Source organism: Abramis brama, assembly GCF_963993115.1.
Source record: "Abramis brama genome assembly, chromosome: 8".
NCBI lineage: Eukaryota > Metazoa > Chordata > Actinopteri > Cypriniformes > Leuciscidae > Abramis > Abramis brama.
In genome coordinates, this window is record NC_139970.1 from 36,417,806 (window position 1) to 36,437,897 (window position 20,092).

General features: G+C 35.9%; 1 protein-coding gene across 4 annotated transcripts in view; it reads right to left on the bottom strand.

Moving 5' to 3' along the window:
- Positions 1-20,092, bottom strand: part of glsb (glutaminase b) — a 52,928-nt gene that overhangs the window by 8,757 nt on the left and 24,079 nt on the right. For 2 of the 4 annotated variants that reach the window (XM_084121269.1, XM_084121268.1), the window contains exons 4-15: positions 19,893-20,022; positions 19,714-19,793; positions 16,393-16,556; positions 16,208-16,266; positions 10,624-10,656; positions 10,473-10,531; positions 9,723-9,789; positions 9,398-9,448; positions 8,235-8,411; positions 6,788-6,919; positions 4,282-4,374; positions 1,140-2,672 (exon numbers count right to left, since the gene is read on the bottom strand). In XM_084121269.1, the coding sequence (XP_083977395.1) occupies positions 2,520-2,672; positions 4,282-4,374; positions 6,788-6,919; positions 8,235-8,411; positions 9,398-9,448; positions 9,723-9,789; positions 10,473-10,531; positions 10,624-10,656; positions 16,208-16,266; positions 16,393-16,556; positions 19,714-19,793; positions 19,893-20,022 (1,198 nt within the window). In that variant the 3' untranslated portion in view covers positions 1,140-2,519. Of the gene's footprint in view, positions 1-1,139; positions 2,673-4,281; positions 4,375-6,787; positions 6,920-8,234; positions 8,412-9,397; positions 9,449-9,722; positions 9,790-10,472; positions 10,532-10,623; positions 10,657-16,207; positions 16,267-16,392; positions 16,557-19,713; positions 19,794-19,892; positions 20,023-20,092 lie in introns of those variants that run through there. The other 2 variants (XM_084121267.1, XM_084121266.1) reach the window with 1 other exon arrangement.

The following is a 20,092-nucleotide window of genomic DNA, read 5'->3' on the forward strand; positions in this document are numbered from 1 at the left end:
ATATAAACCGACATTCTGAATTATCAAGGTGCAGAAATGTTTTTAGCAATAATATATGATAATAGACAGAGCAGACGGAACAGTGGAAGGAGTGTAACATTATTGATTTCACCTTAAATAAGGCTGAGCAGTACTAGTGGGGCTCTATGATGCAAGAACTGCACATTACAACAGCGTTCAGGACATGGAGACATCAAGACAAGCAATTCAGTAGAAACGCATGCGACTAATCTAGAAATCAGTAACTAATTTGGGTCAACAAGTCCTTTTTAACCTTACTTTTGGATCACATTGTGTCCTAAGGGAGAAGCAATTAAGGAACAGTTCAGCCAAAAAGTTAAATGCTACTTCACCTTCATGTAAGGAACATTTTTGAACCTTCATGCAGCTCTTTTCAAAAGAACAACAGTTTATAGTAACCTGTCAATCTCCAAAAAGTACCAAAAAACAACCATAAAAAGGGGTCCATATGACTTGTGCGCTATATTCCAAGTGTTTTGAAGTTATATAATAGTTTTGTATGAAGAACAGGCAGTTATTCAAACATCTTGTGGAGCACTCTAGGAGTTTAGTCAAAGATTTCTTATCCTGTTGCACCCTCTACAGGTCATGATCAGCGACTTGTCGATAGTCAAGCTTAAAGCGTCATGGCAGAGCATTATAGTCGACTAGTCTGCGCAGCCCCTGATATATAAATATACAGTACATGACTTGCACACTACATTCCAAGGGTCCTATTTTAACGATCTAAGTGCAAGGTCTAAAGCACAGGTGCTCTTAGGGTTTGTCCAGATCCACTTTTGAAGGTTTCATTCGGGAAAAATGGTTGGCGCGTGCGACGCATTGTCTAAAAGGGTTGTCCCTATTCTCTTAATGAGTAATGGGTGTGTTTTGGGCATAATGTGAAATAAACCAACCAGAGTCTCATCTCTCATTCCCTTTAAAAGCTATTTGCGCTCGTGCCATGGCGGATTCGCTATTTACATGGCGGAAAGACTGAACGCGTCTCCAGAGCGCAAACGGATCTGCTCGTGAGCGAGGTTAAAGCGCGCAAGCAGATCATCTACCGGACAACCCGGATTCCACCATATCTTTACGTACACAATAATAATCTTTTACATTGTTATCCTTTTATTTTTAATATTTGGCTATTTTGTGTGCTGCTGCATGTCCCTGTGTGTTTAATAAGCAGAGTGTACGCGCGTTGTGGACCCGCCTATAGGCGCACGTTACTAGTGCGCTCTTTAAATAACAAAAAAATATTGCACCATTAACTTTAGACCAGGTTTTTGTTGGTCAATGGAGTCTATTTTAGTTGCCTCAAAATAGCAACGCGCCAACAATGCACCAGACACACATAGTTTTCAGACCATGGGCGCACAAATAGGCGCAAATGCATTTGCTATTTTAACAACGTGGCGCAGGACGTGAAAATGATAACTGCGTCGGGCTGAAACTAGCATAACACACTTGTGTTTTGAAGTCATATAATAGTTTTGTGTGAAGAACAGGCAGAAAATTTGCCATTTTCAAAAGATTTTCAGTAAACAAGTCATTATTTTTCTTTTCCCTCAGAAAAAGCTATTACATAGCTTCAAAGCCTTTTTTTATGGGTATTTTGGATGAAGAGTGGGAAAAAAGCTGCATAAATTTTAAATTCCTCAAAAATGTACCTTTGTATTCCACTGCAAGTCAACATACAGGGTCAAAATGACATGAGGGCGAGTATATAATGACAGAATTTTCATTTTTTGGACGCACTATTGCTTTACTTTTGTTTTAGCAACACACATAGAAAAACAAAAATATATATAATACTTAAAAACTTGCTGATAAGGGCACCATATTTCCAAAAATAAAACCACTTCAGGCGCTAATCGAAACTTAGTTTGATTTAAACTAAAATGTACTTTTGTGTTCCACAGAAAAACAACAACAACTACATATGGGGTCAAAACAACATGAGGGTAAGCAAAGGGTTCCTTTTTTGGGTGAGCTATTGCTGTAATTCTGACTGAAGGTCATCCTTTCCGGCCACCTGTACAGTACTTCCTGCAAAAAGTTTCAGAGAACATTCATGTGGTCGTGACACCATCAAGTTAAAGGCCACACTGAAAGACTCCATGTGTGGTAAGAGGCGTCAATTATTCATGACCACAACATGCCATTGTAATGAAAAACAGAATCACCTGCAGTCTCCGTTCAGCAGCCAATCCTAAACTTCCACCAAAAAAAAAACAACTGCTGGTCTTTGAGAGAAAACAGAGCCTATAAATCACACTGCACCTAACATCCACCAAGCAGCATTGCTTTAAGCATTTGCTCAGATAGATAAACAGAAGCCAAGGCACACAAGTCCATATCCTCAACCACAGTCATTCATATTCACTGAGAAAGATACAGTGACTCTGGTGACAAACCATACACGTGTTCAGAATGAGATTCATTGAAAATAAATAACTGTTAATTTACATAAATATATATTGTCAAAAAGCTTGTTGAGGTTATTCAGGTCAGTTTTAGTTGCCATCTCTGACATTCTCCATCCTGTAGACTACAGTAGTGGAACTGTCTTCATTGCACTCAGTGGGCGAGACTTTTGTCCACACAGTGTCTTTGAGAGCCAGCTCTTTCTGAAGGCTCTCGTAATCCATGGGTCCAAAGGTTTGCGGCTGTGTTGAGCAACACGGAGAACAGATTAGTTTTTTAGGGGCCTCCAGGGAAAGTGTGAGACTCACACTGTTCAATATGGTGATTTTATGAAAAGATTTCAAAGTCAACAAAAACAAAGCGAGCCCTTGTATTCACAAAGCTGGGAAAATGTCAAAACAGGTGCGTCTTATCACAGAAATTGCACAAGCCTCATTTAGGTGTCAGTAGGCAGCAAGTCGTGATCATTATTAACTGATGACCAGTCCCACACGGAATCTGTGCACGCAGATTTCAGATATGATTTTAGATTTCAGATGATTCACATTAAATAATAACAGTTATTATAATACAATTTAATTTAATACAATTTAATTACATTTTAGATTGAATAATATAATAAATAATATAGAATATTATGATAAATACAATAATGCACAGACATACATTATGTGAGTACGTTATTGTATTTATCATATTTCATATTTTTTATATTATATTATATATATTTTATTAATAATATTATTGAGTCAAGTGACATTGTTATCCCCTGAGGAAAATTTCATAATGAAGATCATAAAAATTGCACATGCCTCATTTAGTTTGCACTAGTCGGATTTAAGTCATGATCATTATTATCTGTGCAGCCTTACATAATAATAATAATAATAATAATAATAATAATAATAATAATAATAATAATACAAAATAGTATAATATTTTACATTGTATTGTAAAATACAAATAATGAATAATATAATTAATAATACAGAAATATAGAATACATAAACTATATAGACAGATTATACATGTAGTATTTTAAATATAATAATAATAATAATAATAATTATTATTATTATTATTATTTAAAATGATATAATAATTGACTTTTGACAACAATTAATTTTCTTATTAAATAATTGGGTTTGCACGAATCTGTAAAATACATGTTTTTTTTGTTTTTTTTAAAACTTTTTTCAACAACAATTGTCTCTACATTGATTTTTGTAATTTTTTTAATCGGGTCTGTATTCAGATTTAAATATTTTAACATATTTTTTTAAAGCTATTTTTTAGCTATGTGTAACATTTTACCATGTTTAAATGCATTCCACAGATTTTTCTAACGTGGAAAAAGTCTACAGATTCCATCTGGGCCTGCCGATTATGAATCTGAGGATGCAGACTGAAGCAAGCAAACAAAAACAATCTCTTTGGCTAAAACGGCATAAAACATGGGAAATTAAGAGGTGGCACTCAACATGCAAAATTAAAATCTCATGCAGAGCTGAGAACTTTGACGAATCAACGCTGCTCTTTTCTCGCTGCTTTAGCTGTGCTGCTTCATTGAGACGACAGATCAGCAAAAACGGCCGAAACCAACAAAACTCTTTGGGTTGTAATATAGCTAGCTAACTAGGTATGTAGTGTCAAAAGGCTCCAGCAGGGGGCGTGGTGTTTGTGCATGTACCAGGTGTTTAGTGGAAATAAGCTTTCTCTGCAGTATTCTCAGCTTCAGAGTCTTAAGTAAATTATTATGTGCCGTCAATCATACAAGACGTGGTGTAATTATGCTCCGATGGGGCAAGTGGGGAGGGCAAGACTGGCTGGCAAATAGAAGAGGACACTCACCCGCTGGTCTCCTCCCTCCCGGCGAGGATCGAGCTTCTTGGCAAAGTGCCTCAGGTTGTCATAGTTGTGAAAGTTGAACAAGGACACCAGATCCTACAACAGGACAGAAAGCCACAGGAGTCAGTCTGAGAGGTCAAAGGCTCAAAGCGCACACAACTGTGTATGTCTGCGTTGAGTGTCTCTAGGTGGTCTGCTAGTGACAGGAGATTGTGCAGTGCATTTCAAGTTTTCATTAGAGCCTTTTGTACCATCATAATGCTGAAATTAAACTTCATCACAATGTCATTAAACTCCTCAGCTTCCTGTTTTCAGGGTCATCTGAGGTTTAGTCCATGTGATCTTTATATAGTCTTTAAAGGTGACATTTCAAGCAGTGCCAACAGTATCCGTTCCTTGTTTATGTTTAGCTTGTTGTTGTTTATTTTTGTGTAGCCGTTCTGAAAATGTAATCAAAATTAACCTCATAAAAAGGTGACATTTCAAGGTTTAGAAGTGTGATGTTGATTAGGAAATGATTTACTGGTCCATTGTTTTAGACATAAGCAAAAGTTACAGTTACTTCCATTTTAAGTGTGAAACACCAGTTTAATATATTTTACTGCATTTTCAGGGTTAGGAGAAACCACATTTTTAGTTATGTTCTTTATTTCTAAGTATATTCAATTTCAATTCCCTTTAAAAAAAAAGAAAAGAAAGTCTTTCTTAGGACCTGAGAAGCAAATTACCATGTGCTACATCTCCATTTTAGCCTTTCAGCTAAGATAATGTTTTTAAGTCCTTATACTAATAAACTATTATTATTATCATTATTATTGGTAATAATAATAGATTATGTGTATATTAGTAAAATAATAATAGTTTATTATTATAAATAATAGTTATTAATAATAATTAATTATTATATCCGCATCTACCGTTTTGTTCTACTATCAGAAACCCAGAAATTTTCTTTTAAGACACTGAAGTTTGTGTAACACAAGCAGTTAAACCTTGAAGCTGACCTTGAAACTGCACTTCACTTTGTAAACTATGATTTATTTTAAAGGGCTCAAATATTCAGAACACTCCCTGAATTTGAAGAAAGAGTTGGCAGGAACGTCTGAATGTCTAATATTACGTCCATTTGCTGTTTTATGACCCCCTGACTAGCCAGTCTTTACTGTGACTGTGAGACTGTAGAAATGTGTCAAACTGTTTATACCATGATATAAAATTCTGGACTGGTCTTACTGCCCTGCTTAATTAACTCCACCAATTAGCTCTGGTTCTGTTCCTGGGGTCGTTCCGATTCAGACTGTACCCACTAATGAGTCCCAGACATGGAGTCTGATTTCCTTAAGACACACAGGGCGTAATTATAGATTCCTTGACCTTTTACAAGGGTCTGAGAGGCTGTCGAGATATTCAGACCCTGAACCAGAGCTGGTTCTCAGAAAGACCTTAAAATAACACTGACAGATTCTGATCATTTCAGAGTTATACGATGGGAACCACTCATGAGGACAGGATCATGGGATCAAAAATGCAGCAAACAGAGAAGACTAACTATAGATGAAAAGCATAAAAGCATATTTCTAAACACAAATTCTGTTTCTTGTACTGATTGCAGATATGTAACTACAGCTAGGCAATATAGCAGTACAAAAATAATAAATCTCTATAATTTTTAGGCCTCTGACAATTTTCAATATATAATTCAATATAATATTAATGTATTAACCCAACTGTAAAATACTGTACAAATCTAGTTAAAAATAATCTATCATTTTACACACAGTTTTTCACTGTTTTTAAATGAATAAATAACTAAACTGAAACAATAACAAAACATAGCAATAAACAACTAAACTACCGTTCATAAATTTGGGGTCGGTAAGATTTTTGTAATGTTTTTGAAAGAAGTCTTTTATGCTCAGCAAAGCAGTAATACAGTAAGATTGTGGAATATTACTGCAATTCAAATAACTTTTCTATTTTTTAAATAGTCACATGATCACATGATCCTTCAGAAATCATTCAAATATGCTGATTTGGTTCTCACGAAACCAAAAAAAGTTGTGCTAGTTAATATTTTTGTAGAAACTGTGGTAAATGTTTTCAGGACTCTTTGATGAATAGAACATAGAAAGAAGAACATTTATTTTCATGTAAAAGTCACTTTACTGTCACTTTTGATCAATTTAACATGTCCTTTCTATAAAAAATAAATAAATATATTATATTGATGGTAAATATACACTACCGTTCAAATTTTTTGGGTCAGTAAGATATATTTGTTATATAAAAATGTTTGACATATCGCCCGATCCCACACGTCTTACATCTATCATGTGAAAAGCACATACTTTACATCTCTTCACAAAGGCATGTTTAATGTCCTTGCATATCTTGGGTAATCATTAAAACAAAAATCAAGTTTCCAGTACATGAGTAGAACTTTTTAAAATTAATTTTTAAGTGTTTATATTGTGTGTAGGTGTGTTGAGAAACAAGAACATTCACATACCGTGCAGAACTGGATGCCCCTGACACTGTTGCCAAGTTTGTCTAAGGGCGGAGACCAGCACATAATGCCCATCACATTGGGCACAACCAGCAGAATACCTCCAGCCACACCTGACTTGGCTGGAAGACCCACCTGGACAAAAATTAAATACATTAAAATAACATAAAACAATTATATACAAACAAATACTAGAATAATAGTTGAAGATGTTGTGTTTGGCTAGAAGATACTGGGTGAGTTCACTGAGAATGAATAGAGTTGTTTATTTTCATGTTATGTTTGTCATGTTATGTTGTCATATTTAATGTTATAACGTGCTTGGATTAGCATATACAGAAGGTGTGTTTGTCCAGAAAAGATTATTGCACACCACAGTTTCGTATGTTCTACCATGAGTAGTTGGGGAATAAGCCACAGGGTTTTGTCCTGAAATACTGTGCGCTATAGTGATACAACTGTTTAATGAATTTGAAAGAAAAAGTGCACTTTAAAGGGGTCCTATTATTCCCTTTTATGAAGTCTTGATTTTATTTTGGGGGTGTACTAGAACCCCAAACTATACTGTTTCATGCTTGATCGTTCAAAAACGATCAAGCATGAAAAAAAATAAAAATAATTATATATATATATATATATATATATACACACACATTTTTTTATATTATTATTTTTTTAAACATATTTTACATTAATCACAGAACTCTCTCCCCAGTCTGGCTTGAACACGAACATTAAGGATGGCATAAATTTTAAACCAAGCCGAGCCCGATTCAGACCCTGACAATGTTAACAAACAAGTGGATCGTCCAGAACGGATTTCATGCACAGACTTTGCAAGCACGGATTTCACAGGACGTTTCAGAGTGGTATGTTTTTTGTAATTTTCTCATACATTATAGATAGCCCACTAGGGGCCTCAGCAAACTTCTAGCGGGGCCTCGAGGACTTAAAATGTTTTAAAACAGAGATAAAACATTAATATAAGCTAGATATTTCTTATTTTAATCCACCCCCTCAAGAACTGTTTTTTTTTTTCTTTGAAATATTATAAAAGTGTAATGTCTAGTCCAATAAAAGTCATAATAAAATATAACCCCATGGGCATTTTTATACATTTTATAAATATATATATTTTTTTTTTGTTATTTCAAGCTCTAAAATATTTTATCAGGTAGAAATTTAGTAAAATTCTATCCTTTTCCTTAATCTACGTCCAGTATATCACAAACAAGTGGAATGTCATGGGGCCTTTGAATATTGTTGTGAACAAAGATAAAGGTAAGAATGACAAGGAAAATGTGAAATGTAGAGAAAAAGAGGTACAAATTATGTTGTGAAATAGTACCCCAAAATAACAGGAGGTGAGTTAGCACACGTATTGTGTGAACTATTGTTTTTTTAGTGGGTGTGTTTATGCATGTGTGAACCTCCATGCACAAAAACTTACATGGAAGGCAAACTGTCCAGAGAAGTCATACATGCCGCAGGAGTGCATGAGGCTGAGGGTGTTTCGCACGGCCTCGGGGCTCAGCACACGCTCGCCTGTGATTGGACAGAAGCCGCCGTTGGCCAGCGTGGCAGCCATGACGCTAGCACTCTCACAAGTTACCTCGATGGAGCACAGCTGCACATATAGACGCAATCACAAATAAACACACATGAATAAGAAATATGATTAGGCCAGGATGCCTTTCAATAGGTTTCATTTGGCAGCTTTTGAAATGGATTTTATTGGTGACAAAAACCTAAGAATGAGACCATTTGTGTGTTTGTGTGTGTGATCAGGTGGGCTGATCCCATTACACACAACACATGATCTCAGAGGCACATGATAGGAGTCAAGGGACAGGGTCACCAGACTGCATTCTGACATGCTTGTGCCATGCCAAACTAAGCCTGAACTGTCAATTCTAGGGTTGGGCATCAACAGGGAGTCGCTAATTTGATTCTGATTCACAAGCTCTTGCTTTGATTTCAATTTTGATGTGATTTCATACTATTTTGACTAATCTGGGAAGACACTACCGTTTAAAAGTTTGGGGTCAGTAAGATATTTTCAATAAAATATGAACAATTTTATTCAGCAAGGAGAAATTAAATTAATCTAAAGTGACAGTAAAGACATTTGTAATGTTACAAAGATTTATTTAAAATAAATGCTGTTATGTTTCACAGTTTCCACAAAAATATTAGGCAGCACAACAGTTTTCAACATTGATACCAACAAGATATGTTTCTTGAGCACCAAATCAGCATATTAGAATGATTTCTGAAGGATCATGTGACCGTGAAAACTGGAGTAATGGCTTTGCCTTCACATGAATACGTTACATTTTAAAATATATTAAAACAGAAAACTGTTATTTTAAATTGCAATAATATTTCACAATATTATAATTTTTTGGATCAAATAAATGCAGTCTTGATGAGCATAAGAGACTTCTTCCAAAAACATTAAAAAGATTATGACCACAAACTTTTGAATGGTATGTATTTCAGTTACAACGTCAACATTTTGGAATGCTATCCCAGAATGCTTTGCAACAAGTTCATAACTCTTATGATGCAATCCGACAGTGACACAGAAATGAAAGTCATCTCAGTACACACCTGAAAGTAGAAGTCCAGAACAGCAGTCATGTCTGTGCCATCTGGAAAGCACTGCATACAAGAGAACGAAAGGTTAAAGTCAAAATTCAGAACGTAAGGGGCCGTTTACACAACATCGTTTTGACAATGGTGTCGTCTGTACACGAAAAATGCAATTCCTTTAGTACATAGTTGTCGTGTAAATGTACCCTAAATAGACAAATAAGTCACTGCATACAAACAGGCAGACAAAATGTGAAGGAGAGAAATAGAGGGATTGCTGGGTGCAATAAATCAAGGGTGATAAAGACACTTAACCATCTCAAAAACGCCCTGAGAAACTAACCTTCTTTTCTTTCAGGTAGTAGCCAATTGCGAAATTCCTGTCTCCTGACTCACGCTCCGACTGGAATCTAGATCAGGTGAACATTTAAGATAGATCATGTGAACATTCAGATGCCTCAATTGAACCAACCATGCAAATGATTAGGGCTGCACGATATTGATGAAAAATGCGCTATGCGATAACTCATTAAATAATGCGATATTCGATACGATAATGCTTAAAGTGTGTAAAATAAACTTAAATTATCTTTAAAATATTTTTCAAATTATATGACCTACATACATGTTTCACATTCTTTTTGTGGCAAGAAAACATCCCTACAACTTCTGAAAGTGAACAGCAGTGTTTTACTGTAGCATAAGAAGTGTTATTTTAACATCAAACCACTGGGTTTAGGGGTTCAGGAAGGCCTACATTAGGTTTATTTAACAACTGAAACTGAATAATCAAATGTAAAAATAAAACACTGCTTAGTTTTCACTGTATGAATTAAATATATACTGATTCTTATTAAAGCTACAAAAGTTATTCAGCCAAGAGCAGTGAGTGATTTTCTCTTTGTCTTTTGTTCATGACCCGTTATTGCAAGCTGTTGCGATATGCATATCGCGATATATACATTTGCGATATTTTGATATATTGTGCAGCCCTACAAATTATGCATTACATAAAAACAGAAATTGAAAGTGGACTACTTATTTTAACTGTATGATCCATGATCACATCTACAGAAATTGCAGCTCAACATACGTGGCATTGCTGAAACCAACATATTCATTTCCTGCCATCTTCTTCAAGAAGTTCATGACCTGCAGAAGAGAAATCAGAATAGGTTAATCAAAGTTAATCAACAACAACTGCTGTGAAAAGATTTATTGTAATCCTTTGCTAATTGACTCACATAATCAAACTTCTCAGCATTGCCTGCTCTTTGCTGAAAAACAGAGGGAAGAAATAAAAGACATGTAAAAATATTTTGCCCTCATTGAGTGTTTATTATACTTCTATTCTAATAAATCATTAAAATAGATAAAAAAAATACATTTTCAAAATAGCATAATGGGGAAAACATTTATCAGAAGAGTAACCAACTCATATTGATATTGATAATTTCATTCCTTAAATATTACCAGTACAACGCTAAAATCTTCATTCCTTAAATATTATACCAGTACAATGCTAAAATCATCATTCCTTAAATATTACCAGTACAATGCTAAAATCATCAGTTAGTAGTCTGTTGTTAGAAATCAATAAGAGGATAATAATCATTTCATGTTTACTACAGTAAAGTACTGTTATGCTCTACAAAGGAAGTGATGATGAACCGCTACAGAGCGAAGACTGGAGTTAAACATGTACATGAAGACCTGTAGGCCAAACAGAGAAGTGTGTCAAAAACCAGAGTGGATGTGAATCAGCATCTTAACATCTTAAGATGATGTGTGAGGAGGATCTGTGCATTGTGTGTTGATGCGTTTCTGAGTGAGTGTGGATCAGTGTCCAATAACCTACAGCTTCCTGCCAGACTGAGTGTGGGTTTAGACACCCATCAAATGAATGCAAAGAGCTAAGAACCATTGAGCTTGATAACATTACTGCCATTAATGAACACTGACTAATGTGGTTGTTTGACTGTCTGTTAGATTGCTGAACATCAGGGGTGTAAAGTACTCAAATAATTGCACTTAATCACTTAAAATTGTATTCTTACTCAATTACATTTCTATATACACTACTGTTTAATAGTTTGGGGTAAGATTTTTTTTGTAGTTGTTGAAAGAAAGTAATAGTTTTACTCAGAAAGCATGCATTAAACTGATCAAAATAGTAAAGACTTTTACATTGTTATGATTTTTTATTCTTTCTATTCATCAAAGAATTCTAAACAAAATGTATCATTGTTTCCACAAAAATATTAAGCAGAACAACTGTTTTCAATATTTATAATAAATAAGAAATGTTTCTTGAGCCCTAAATCAGCATGTTAGAATGATTTCTGAAGGATCATGTAGCCTCAGCCTCAGATGGGACATCCCGCCCACTGACCAACCACTGGTTGGCTGACCGTCTGATGCATATGGCACACAAACTGGGAAACACTTCAGGAGTTTCGAAGTCATCATCTGATTGGTTGAATTCTCAAGGTTTTCTGGGAGACGTGTGTGTCGAGCTCTTTATCGGTCTGCCTGAAAACAAAGCCGCCGTGACGCCAAACCCCCTCATGGAAGAAGAAAGCCGTCCTGTTTACAACTGTGACAATGAGCGCTTATCATCAGGATCAAGTAAATTCTTGTTTTTTCAAAAGTTTTTGAAGTTCAAGGTGCCATTGTTGCAGTAAACTTGCACAATGTTCTTGAATGTGTAATTTATTAGATGCATGCTGTTATCTGGTCTGTTATCGTAGGGACAGACTTACATTTTCACGCCCCTAAAATGTCACGGAACAGGTCGAGACCGTTGACACTAAAGTCTGGAGTAATGGCTGCTGAAAATTCAGCTTTGCCATCACAGGAAAAAACTGCATTTTTGTATACATTTAATTAATCTTAAGTACAATATTGTATACTTATTCAGCCAATTAAATCTATTTTAGTCTAAAATGTAATCAGAAGCCATGACACCTAAAGCAATTTAATTTGAAGATGAACCGTTGTTGATCTAAACTAGAGTCTATAATGCTGCTAATTTCAATGGTTTGCTAAAAGGTTCAATCCCATTTATTTGTATAACACTTTTTACAATATACATGTTTGAAAGCACCTTTATATGAAAAAATAAAATAACACAAATATAAATAATAGAAAACAACTGTGTCATACAAAATCTTTTTGAGCAATACAAAAAGTCATAAAACAAAAAAAACTTAATTATATGAGCTGCTTTTGTTTCTTTATTCTGTTTAATATTTAATAACAATTAAATGTGGAAACCTTTGTAATATTGTTTAATACATTTTTTTTACTCAATTTAAAAAAGTCCCAGTGCCTATAATTTAATGCAAGCACACACTTTTTGTACTTTTTACACCCCTGTTGCACATTATATCTTACAAGAGGGAAAAAGCTGCATGAAAAAATGCTGAATGTACTGCACCCAGTGTACTTCAGAAACCCACAAGGGCCATGCATCATTATTTTTTATCAAGCCCTCAAGAAAAAATTCAGAATAAAATAACGCATGGCCTCTGTGGGCTTCAGTAGCTTCCAGCACTAAAGATCATTTAGTCCTGCACAGATGCTCTATTTTATGCAGTGGCCGTCTTATTAAGAAACACAATGGCACTACTGATATTTTAGTATCCAGGCTTGTTCATGGGGAGGGAGGAAAAATGGAAAGGAAAAATTACCAACGTCATTGACCTGCAGCAGTGGTCAAAAAATCCCACAGATCCTACGTCTGCAAAATATGCAACAACATAAAACAGCACACAGAGCCTTCAACAGCATATCACACGCTTTTAGTACACGCTCATGGCGGTGCTCAAGGACTCGGAAGGAAGGGGAGGAAATGATGTCATGCGTTACTTAGGTGCAAAGGAACCCGACAGGCACGACTTACATTCAGCACTGACCTATCAGAACACATCAGAGGGGTGAAAGACAGTTTGCGTCACACCACTATCATTCACAGGAGAACAATATGGGAAGAGCAATCACAATGGTTGAGTTCAGGTTTGATGGGAGATGTGAGGCTGAATTTCAGTTTACAGGATGCCGGACATTCATCACGCAGAGTGATGGTGCATCCTTTTAATGTGTGAATTGGTGCTGGGTTCAAATAAATTCTAGGGCTGTCAATTGAAATTTTAATCAAAATAATTACATGGTTTGCAACAAATTAATGAATAAAATTGCATATTACCCATATTTGCTGAGAAAAGCCCCCAAATGAAGATAAACAAAAGATTTTAAAGACATTACAAAAGATAACTTTAGAAGTCAATGTATTGTTTTGTCCATTTACAGCGTTTTTTCCATGAAAAAGCAGCACTAGACACTAAGTAGATTATTTTTGTAAGATTTACTGGACTAAATTAACAAATTAAATTGACAGCCCTCATAAATGCATACAAATTTGAATAGTTTCTCTTATGCAAGCCTGTCGAAGCGGAGAATGACAATAGCTCCTGTCTACCCAGCTTGGAAAAGCCTTCTGGAAATGTGTGTGTGCGGATTTGTATGTGTGTTTTGTTTTGAAATTATAACTTTGCATAAAACATAGACATGTATTCTGTATACAAGGGCTCAACTGTGAGCATATTGTAGAGTGTCAACTCAAGGCAATATAGACATTGCATTACAAAACCACAATTAACCCAGCTGGAGTGTTTTTCTTGTCTTGTGTGTTTGCACATGGACCAAAACACATAAACGACCAAGGTATATCAGCTGTGACACACAAACACAACCAAAAGGTGCAAACAACTACAAGAAATACCAGCCAGGCTTCATAAACCCACTACTCTAAATATGTAATATGATGCATTTTAAGGATGGGCGATATATCCGATATTCACAATATACTTGCACTGATTTTTATGGTGATATAAAAATCAAGCAACACTGTGAATATCATATCGATTTTAATGTAAAGTTTCATGAAAATGTTTTAAAAGTGTCTTAAGTAGCAAAAAATTTAGCATAACATTTAACAGCTTTAACATACCAATGTAACCTTCCTAGAACTATTGGCGGAAGTACCCGTTTTTTGGCGTGTTCGCACTGCAGGAAATAGGAACGATTTTAGTCTTAGGAAATCCTTTTGGAGGAACTAATTTAGCTCCTACTTCAGAGGAGGGTCTAAACCAGCACTATAGGAACTACCAGTGGCATTAGTATACGTTGGGCGAACGCACACGAAACAAGTACCCGCCATTTTTAAAAAAGCTGTGTAAACACACTGATTATAGCCTACATGTTTACTCCAAAAACTAACTCTATGAACATGGAAAACAGTGATAGATTGGCCTTTTAACCTTTACACTAAGGAGAAAACAAGCATGGTTTACATAACTTCAGAGTTCACAACAATTAGTTCTCGTGGAACCACCCTGGTTGCTAGTTCCTAGAACTACCCGGAAGCCCCTTATTAATCTTTACATAAACCTATTAAAAAATTCGGCTGCGCATTTAATATAACAAGGTTCAACACTAAGGATTAGGGTTGGGTATTGTTTGAGTTTTTTTTCGATACCGGTGCCAAAACGATACTTTTCAAACGGTACCGGTGCCTAAACGGTGCCTGAACCGATACTTCAGTTACTACAAAGAGAGCCTCAAAACGATGGTGAATGACATTAAAGAACGGCTTTTTTATTGAAAAAAAATTTAACAATTTTTTTATTTTTATTTTATATATTAAAAATTTCAAGTAAATATCTAAATATAAGTAGTTTAAACACAAAACACAAAAAAAATGACATTACAAATTCACAATAAAACCTAAGCTTCTGGTTACATACCGGTTACTTGGGAACCGGTTCCATATCGGTGCCCGGTTTCGGTACCCAACCCTACTAAGGATTTTTTTTCACTGGCTCAGTCGGGCTGGTTGATTTTTTCACTGGCCAAGTCACAAAAAAAGATATTGTTTTCATTGTTTTTGACCTACAGTATGTATGTAAACAGTGCTTTTTTGTATGTCTAACAGTAATATTCGGAAAGGAAATATAGCTACAGAAATTAAATAAAGTAATTAAATCTTATCGTGTTTGAATGGTTTAAAAGTATTTGAATGGTTCATATAACGATCAATATTTTTAATGCGTTAATTTTGACAGCCCTAATAGAAAATATAAATGTAGTTATTTTTTTCTTTAAAGAACTACTAAAAAAAAAAAAATAATCCCACAGCTTTTTTTTTTCAGAAAAAAATAATTTAACAAAATATATACTAAATTAGAACATATTTTTTGTGCAAGTTTTATGTAAATCACTCTTGGGGCCTTTTCTGAAACATTCAAAAAATGCCTAATTTATATAAAACTAAACTTAGAAATACAATATATTTATAAGGTTATATATTTTTTGTTATATCGCCCAGCCCAAGTGACAAGAGAGGGTGTAAAAAATGTGGAGAATAGAAAGTCTGGATGAATTTTACTTGAAATTCATTGCAAACAGACTTCTAACAATAATGGTCCTGAAAACAGGATGATCTCCACTTATTGTAGTTGAAATGAAAGTGGAGGCCTTGAGTAGGTGTACTGTGTACAGTAATTAAAACAAAGAAAAGACAAGAAGCGCCTAAAATACACACTGATGACCAGTTGGTCTTAGTCTAGGCAGCATTGCTCACAATTAATTATTCATACAGTCTATAAAATACAACATGTAACCTTTATCAACAACATTTGGCCAATACCAAATAGTCTGTTCTGGCTAAATCAAATTAGGTAAATGTGAGTACAGTTAGGAGAAGTAGTTTTTTACATGCAATTACTAACATGAAAATGAAATAAAAAACAAGTGGAAGATGCTTACCTTAATAAGAGAGGTACACACGATTGCACCAGCATTCACCATTGGGTTATGGGGTTTCTCTGTGGGAAAATAACATTTCTTATGTTCCTTAGGGTTACATGTTTAAAATGTAAGACACATGCAGACACTGTTCCCTGATTATAGAAGCAAGCAGTCATGCGTAAGCTGATGGTTACAATTCTTACCGTCCTCATCCAGGAAGAGCTTGTTGAAGCGTAAGCCACTGGGTTCTTTCCCAATGAACCGGTGCACATATTCAGTGCCGTGGTCGTGCACGGCAATAGCGTACTTGAGCGGCTTCACGCACGACTGCAGGCAAAATGGCACTTTAGTGTCACCCACTGTGTGTCTGTGTAAAGGAGTAAACAGAGATCAGAACTAGAGATATCATCCTATGGTCCACATAAGCAAACAAACAAAAGAATAAAAGGAAGCTGAACCTGAAGGCCACACTGTGATTCTAACATGATATGAAGATGTTCTGACAAACACACTCCTCTTTTCGCTCTCTCTAAATACAATGAGGAAAAAAAAACTTTTTTTTATTATTTATTACTCTAAAATAGTTAGTGGTGTCAATCAGGGTTTTTCCAGGGTCAAAAATCCACACACAAAGTACCCTACACATGTGAACTGCAAGCCCGGTACTGACAATAATACCCCTCAAAAATGCAAAATGATCCTATTTATTCATGAAATAAAAAATAATCACTGTCAGGACAGATCATAAAACAAAGTTCTTAGAATTATTTTATATTTAAAAATCTGTAAATGTATATGTAAAAAGTCCCTGAGTGACTGAATAGAAAAGTTACAGTAGAAATAAAATGAACAAAGAAAAAGTGGCAGGTGTATTATTTAGCATTTACACTCCATGGCTTAATGCACAGATCATTTGACATACAGTATCAGATTGTTTTGTTCTGTCCATTGTGATGTTCATCACTGTCAATCGGATTCAATCACGCATTTAAACACGGTTGTGAGAAATAGCGCGAGGTGCACAAAGCTGCACTCTTGCGAAAACTCCTTATAATCAATGAAGCTGTCTATGCTATGCAATGAATATCTTATTGACATCGTGTTTATACACTCACCTAAAGGATTATTAGGAACACCATACTAATACTGTGTTTGACCCCCTTTCGCCTTCAGAACTGCCTTAATTCTACGTGGCATTGATTCAACAAGGTGCTGAAAGCATTCTTTAAAAATGTTGGCCCATATTGATAGGATAGCATCTTGCAGTTGATGGAGATTTGTGGGATGCACATCCAGGGCACGAAGCTCCCGTTCCACCACATCCCAAAGATGCTCTATTGGGTTGAGATCTGGTGACTGTGGGGGCCATTTTAGTACAGTGAACTCATTGTCATGTTCAAGAAACCAATTTGAAATGATTCGAGCTTTGTGACATGGTGCATTATCCTGCTGGAAGTAGCCATCAGAGGATGGGTACATGGTGGTCATAAAGGGATGGACATGGTCAGAAACAATGCTCAGGTAGGCCGTGGCATTTAAACGATGCCCAATTGGCACTAAGGGGCCTAAAGTGTGCCAAGAAAACATCCCCCACACCATTACACCACCACCACCAGCCTGCACAGTGGTAACAAGGCATGATGGATCCATGTTCTCATTCTGTTTACGCCAAATTCTGACTCTACCATCTGAATGTCTCAACAGAAATTGAGACTCATCAGACCAGGCAACATTTTTCCAGTCTTCAACTGTCCAATTTTGGTGAGCTCGTGCAAATTGTAGCCTTTTTTTCCTATTTGTAGTGGAGATGAGTGGTACCCGGTGGGGTCTTCTGCTGTTGTAGCCCATCTGCCTCAAGGTTGTGTGTGTTGTGGCTTCACAAATGCTTTGCTGCATACCTCGGTTGTAACGAGTGGTTATTTCAGTCAAAGTTGCTCTTCTATCAGCTTGAATCAGTCGGCCCATTCTCCTCTGACCTCTAGCATCAACAAGGCATTTTCGCCCACAGGACTGCCGCATACTGGATGTTTTTCCCTTTTCACACCATTCTTTGTAAACCCTAGAAATGGTTGTGCGTGAAAATCCCAGTAACTGAGCAGATTGTGAAATACTCAGACCGGCCCGTCTGGCACCAACAACCATGCCACGCTCAAAATTGCTTAAATCACCTTTCTTTCCCATTCTGACATTCAGTTTGGAGTTCAGGAGATTGTCTTGACCAGGACCATACCCCTAAATGCATTGAAGCAACTGCCATGTGATTGGTTGATTAGATAATTGCATTAATGAGAAATTTAACAGGTGTTCCTAATAATCCTTTAGGTGAGTGTAGTTTGTATAAGGAAAACGTGTATATGAAAGGACATAAATATTGTATAATGAAAGGATTCGCGAGCGTGCAGAACTCCTGCTGAGACAAACTGATTGGCTACAAAGCTCAACGCTGCAAAAACACATTGAAAATAGAAACCTTTGACGCTCTGCACAGAGTGCTTTACATAAAACACTCACGGGAGCACCGGTACTGCAGAACAGCAGATATGGTCGCATTCAAAAATCAGATAAATCTTTGGCGGGACAAAGATTAATTTTTGGCAGCTGCCATAGTATGTTTAATGCAGGAAAAACCCTGTCAATATGCAGTGATCATGTTATCTGTCTTTTTTTGTTTTTTGTTTTTTTGGGGTTGTTGTGAGATTCAAATTGTGAATATGTTATTATGTAACAACACATTTCAGAGTATGACCTATTGTTGTATGTAGTTTTCTATTTATTTCATTTAGTAAACAACTTTAAAACTGTAAAATTGTGTGTAAAGATCAGAAAAGAACAAAGTGAAGTCATTCCATCAATTTCTGTCAATAGGTCAAGGCTCTGGCAGTGTTGTTGACTAAAAGAGCTAGTTACTGTGTAACAGGTGAATGGCCATAGCAATTACTACAGAGCTATGCAGGCACCGCATGTATCTTTACAACAAATTCTATAGCATGGGGTAAAACATATATCTATGTCCTTATTATCAGAGATCAAAGGATGTACCGTGACACACGGGTCTAAATATTGAGGGAATCATTAATTACTGTGAGTTTATAGTCCTGTTATCCATGATTCTCACATAAGAGGCTTAACATTTAGCATGTTTTTTCTCCACTGGATGACTAGTCCAGGAGAATAATGGAGCATTTATTGAATGATAAGATTAGCAGCCACTTTATCTGATGGTTTTGTGACCAATATATATGAAGTATTTCCGGTACTTGTCATAATGTACATAGTGAATGGTGAGTGATAGCGCAGTTCAAGTGGTTTGGTTAATAAATACCCAAAATGATTATCAAAGCTTGTTGAAATATGAAAATGTAATGCTACAACTGCAGTTCAAAGATTTTTTAGTGACAAATGCAGTGAAACCATTCACTGATCTCAGTAGATGATGCTAAAATAAGTAGATTAACCTAAAATAATCTAAATCTCATGCTAAAATAAGTAGTTCCTGTCAGTAGATGAAGGTGTAGGATTCATACCTTTGTCCATCTACTGTGCAAAGGGAAACGGCCCACAGATCTGGGCTGAATTTGGCAAGTTGGGGAATGTAGTCAGCAACCTGTGATCAAAAGAAAGAAGTGAGCAGAAGCAAAGGCTGTATCAAGTAGAAAAAAACATTTTAGTTGAAGTGTTATTATTTCCATTTCTCTCATCTTACCAGGCCCCCGGAAAGATTACGGCCTTTCTCATAAAGTGTATCGATGTGGGAGGCGAAGGTCTGGAAATCAGGGATGACAAACTTTTTCCGGAAGGCCTGGGTTAGGAGAACAATGTTGCTCTGGACACACCTGAAGAAACAAGAGCACCACAGAGCTGAAGAATGTATACCTACTAGTGGCTTGCTCAGCATTTATGGGG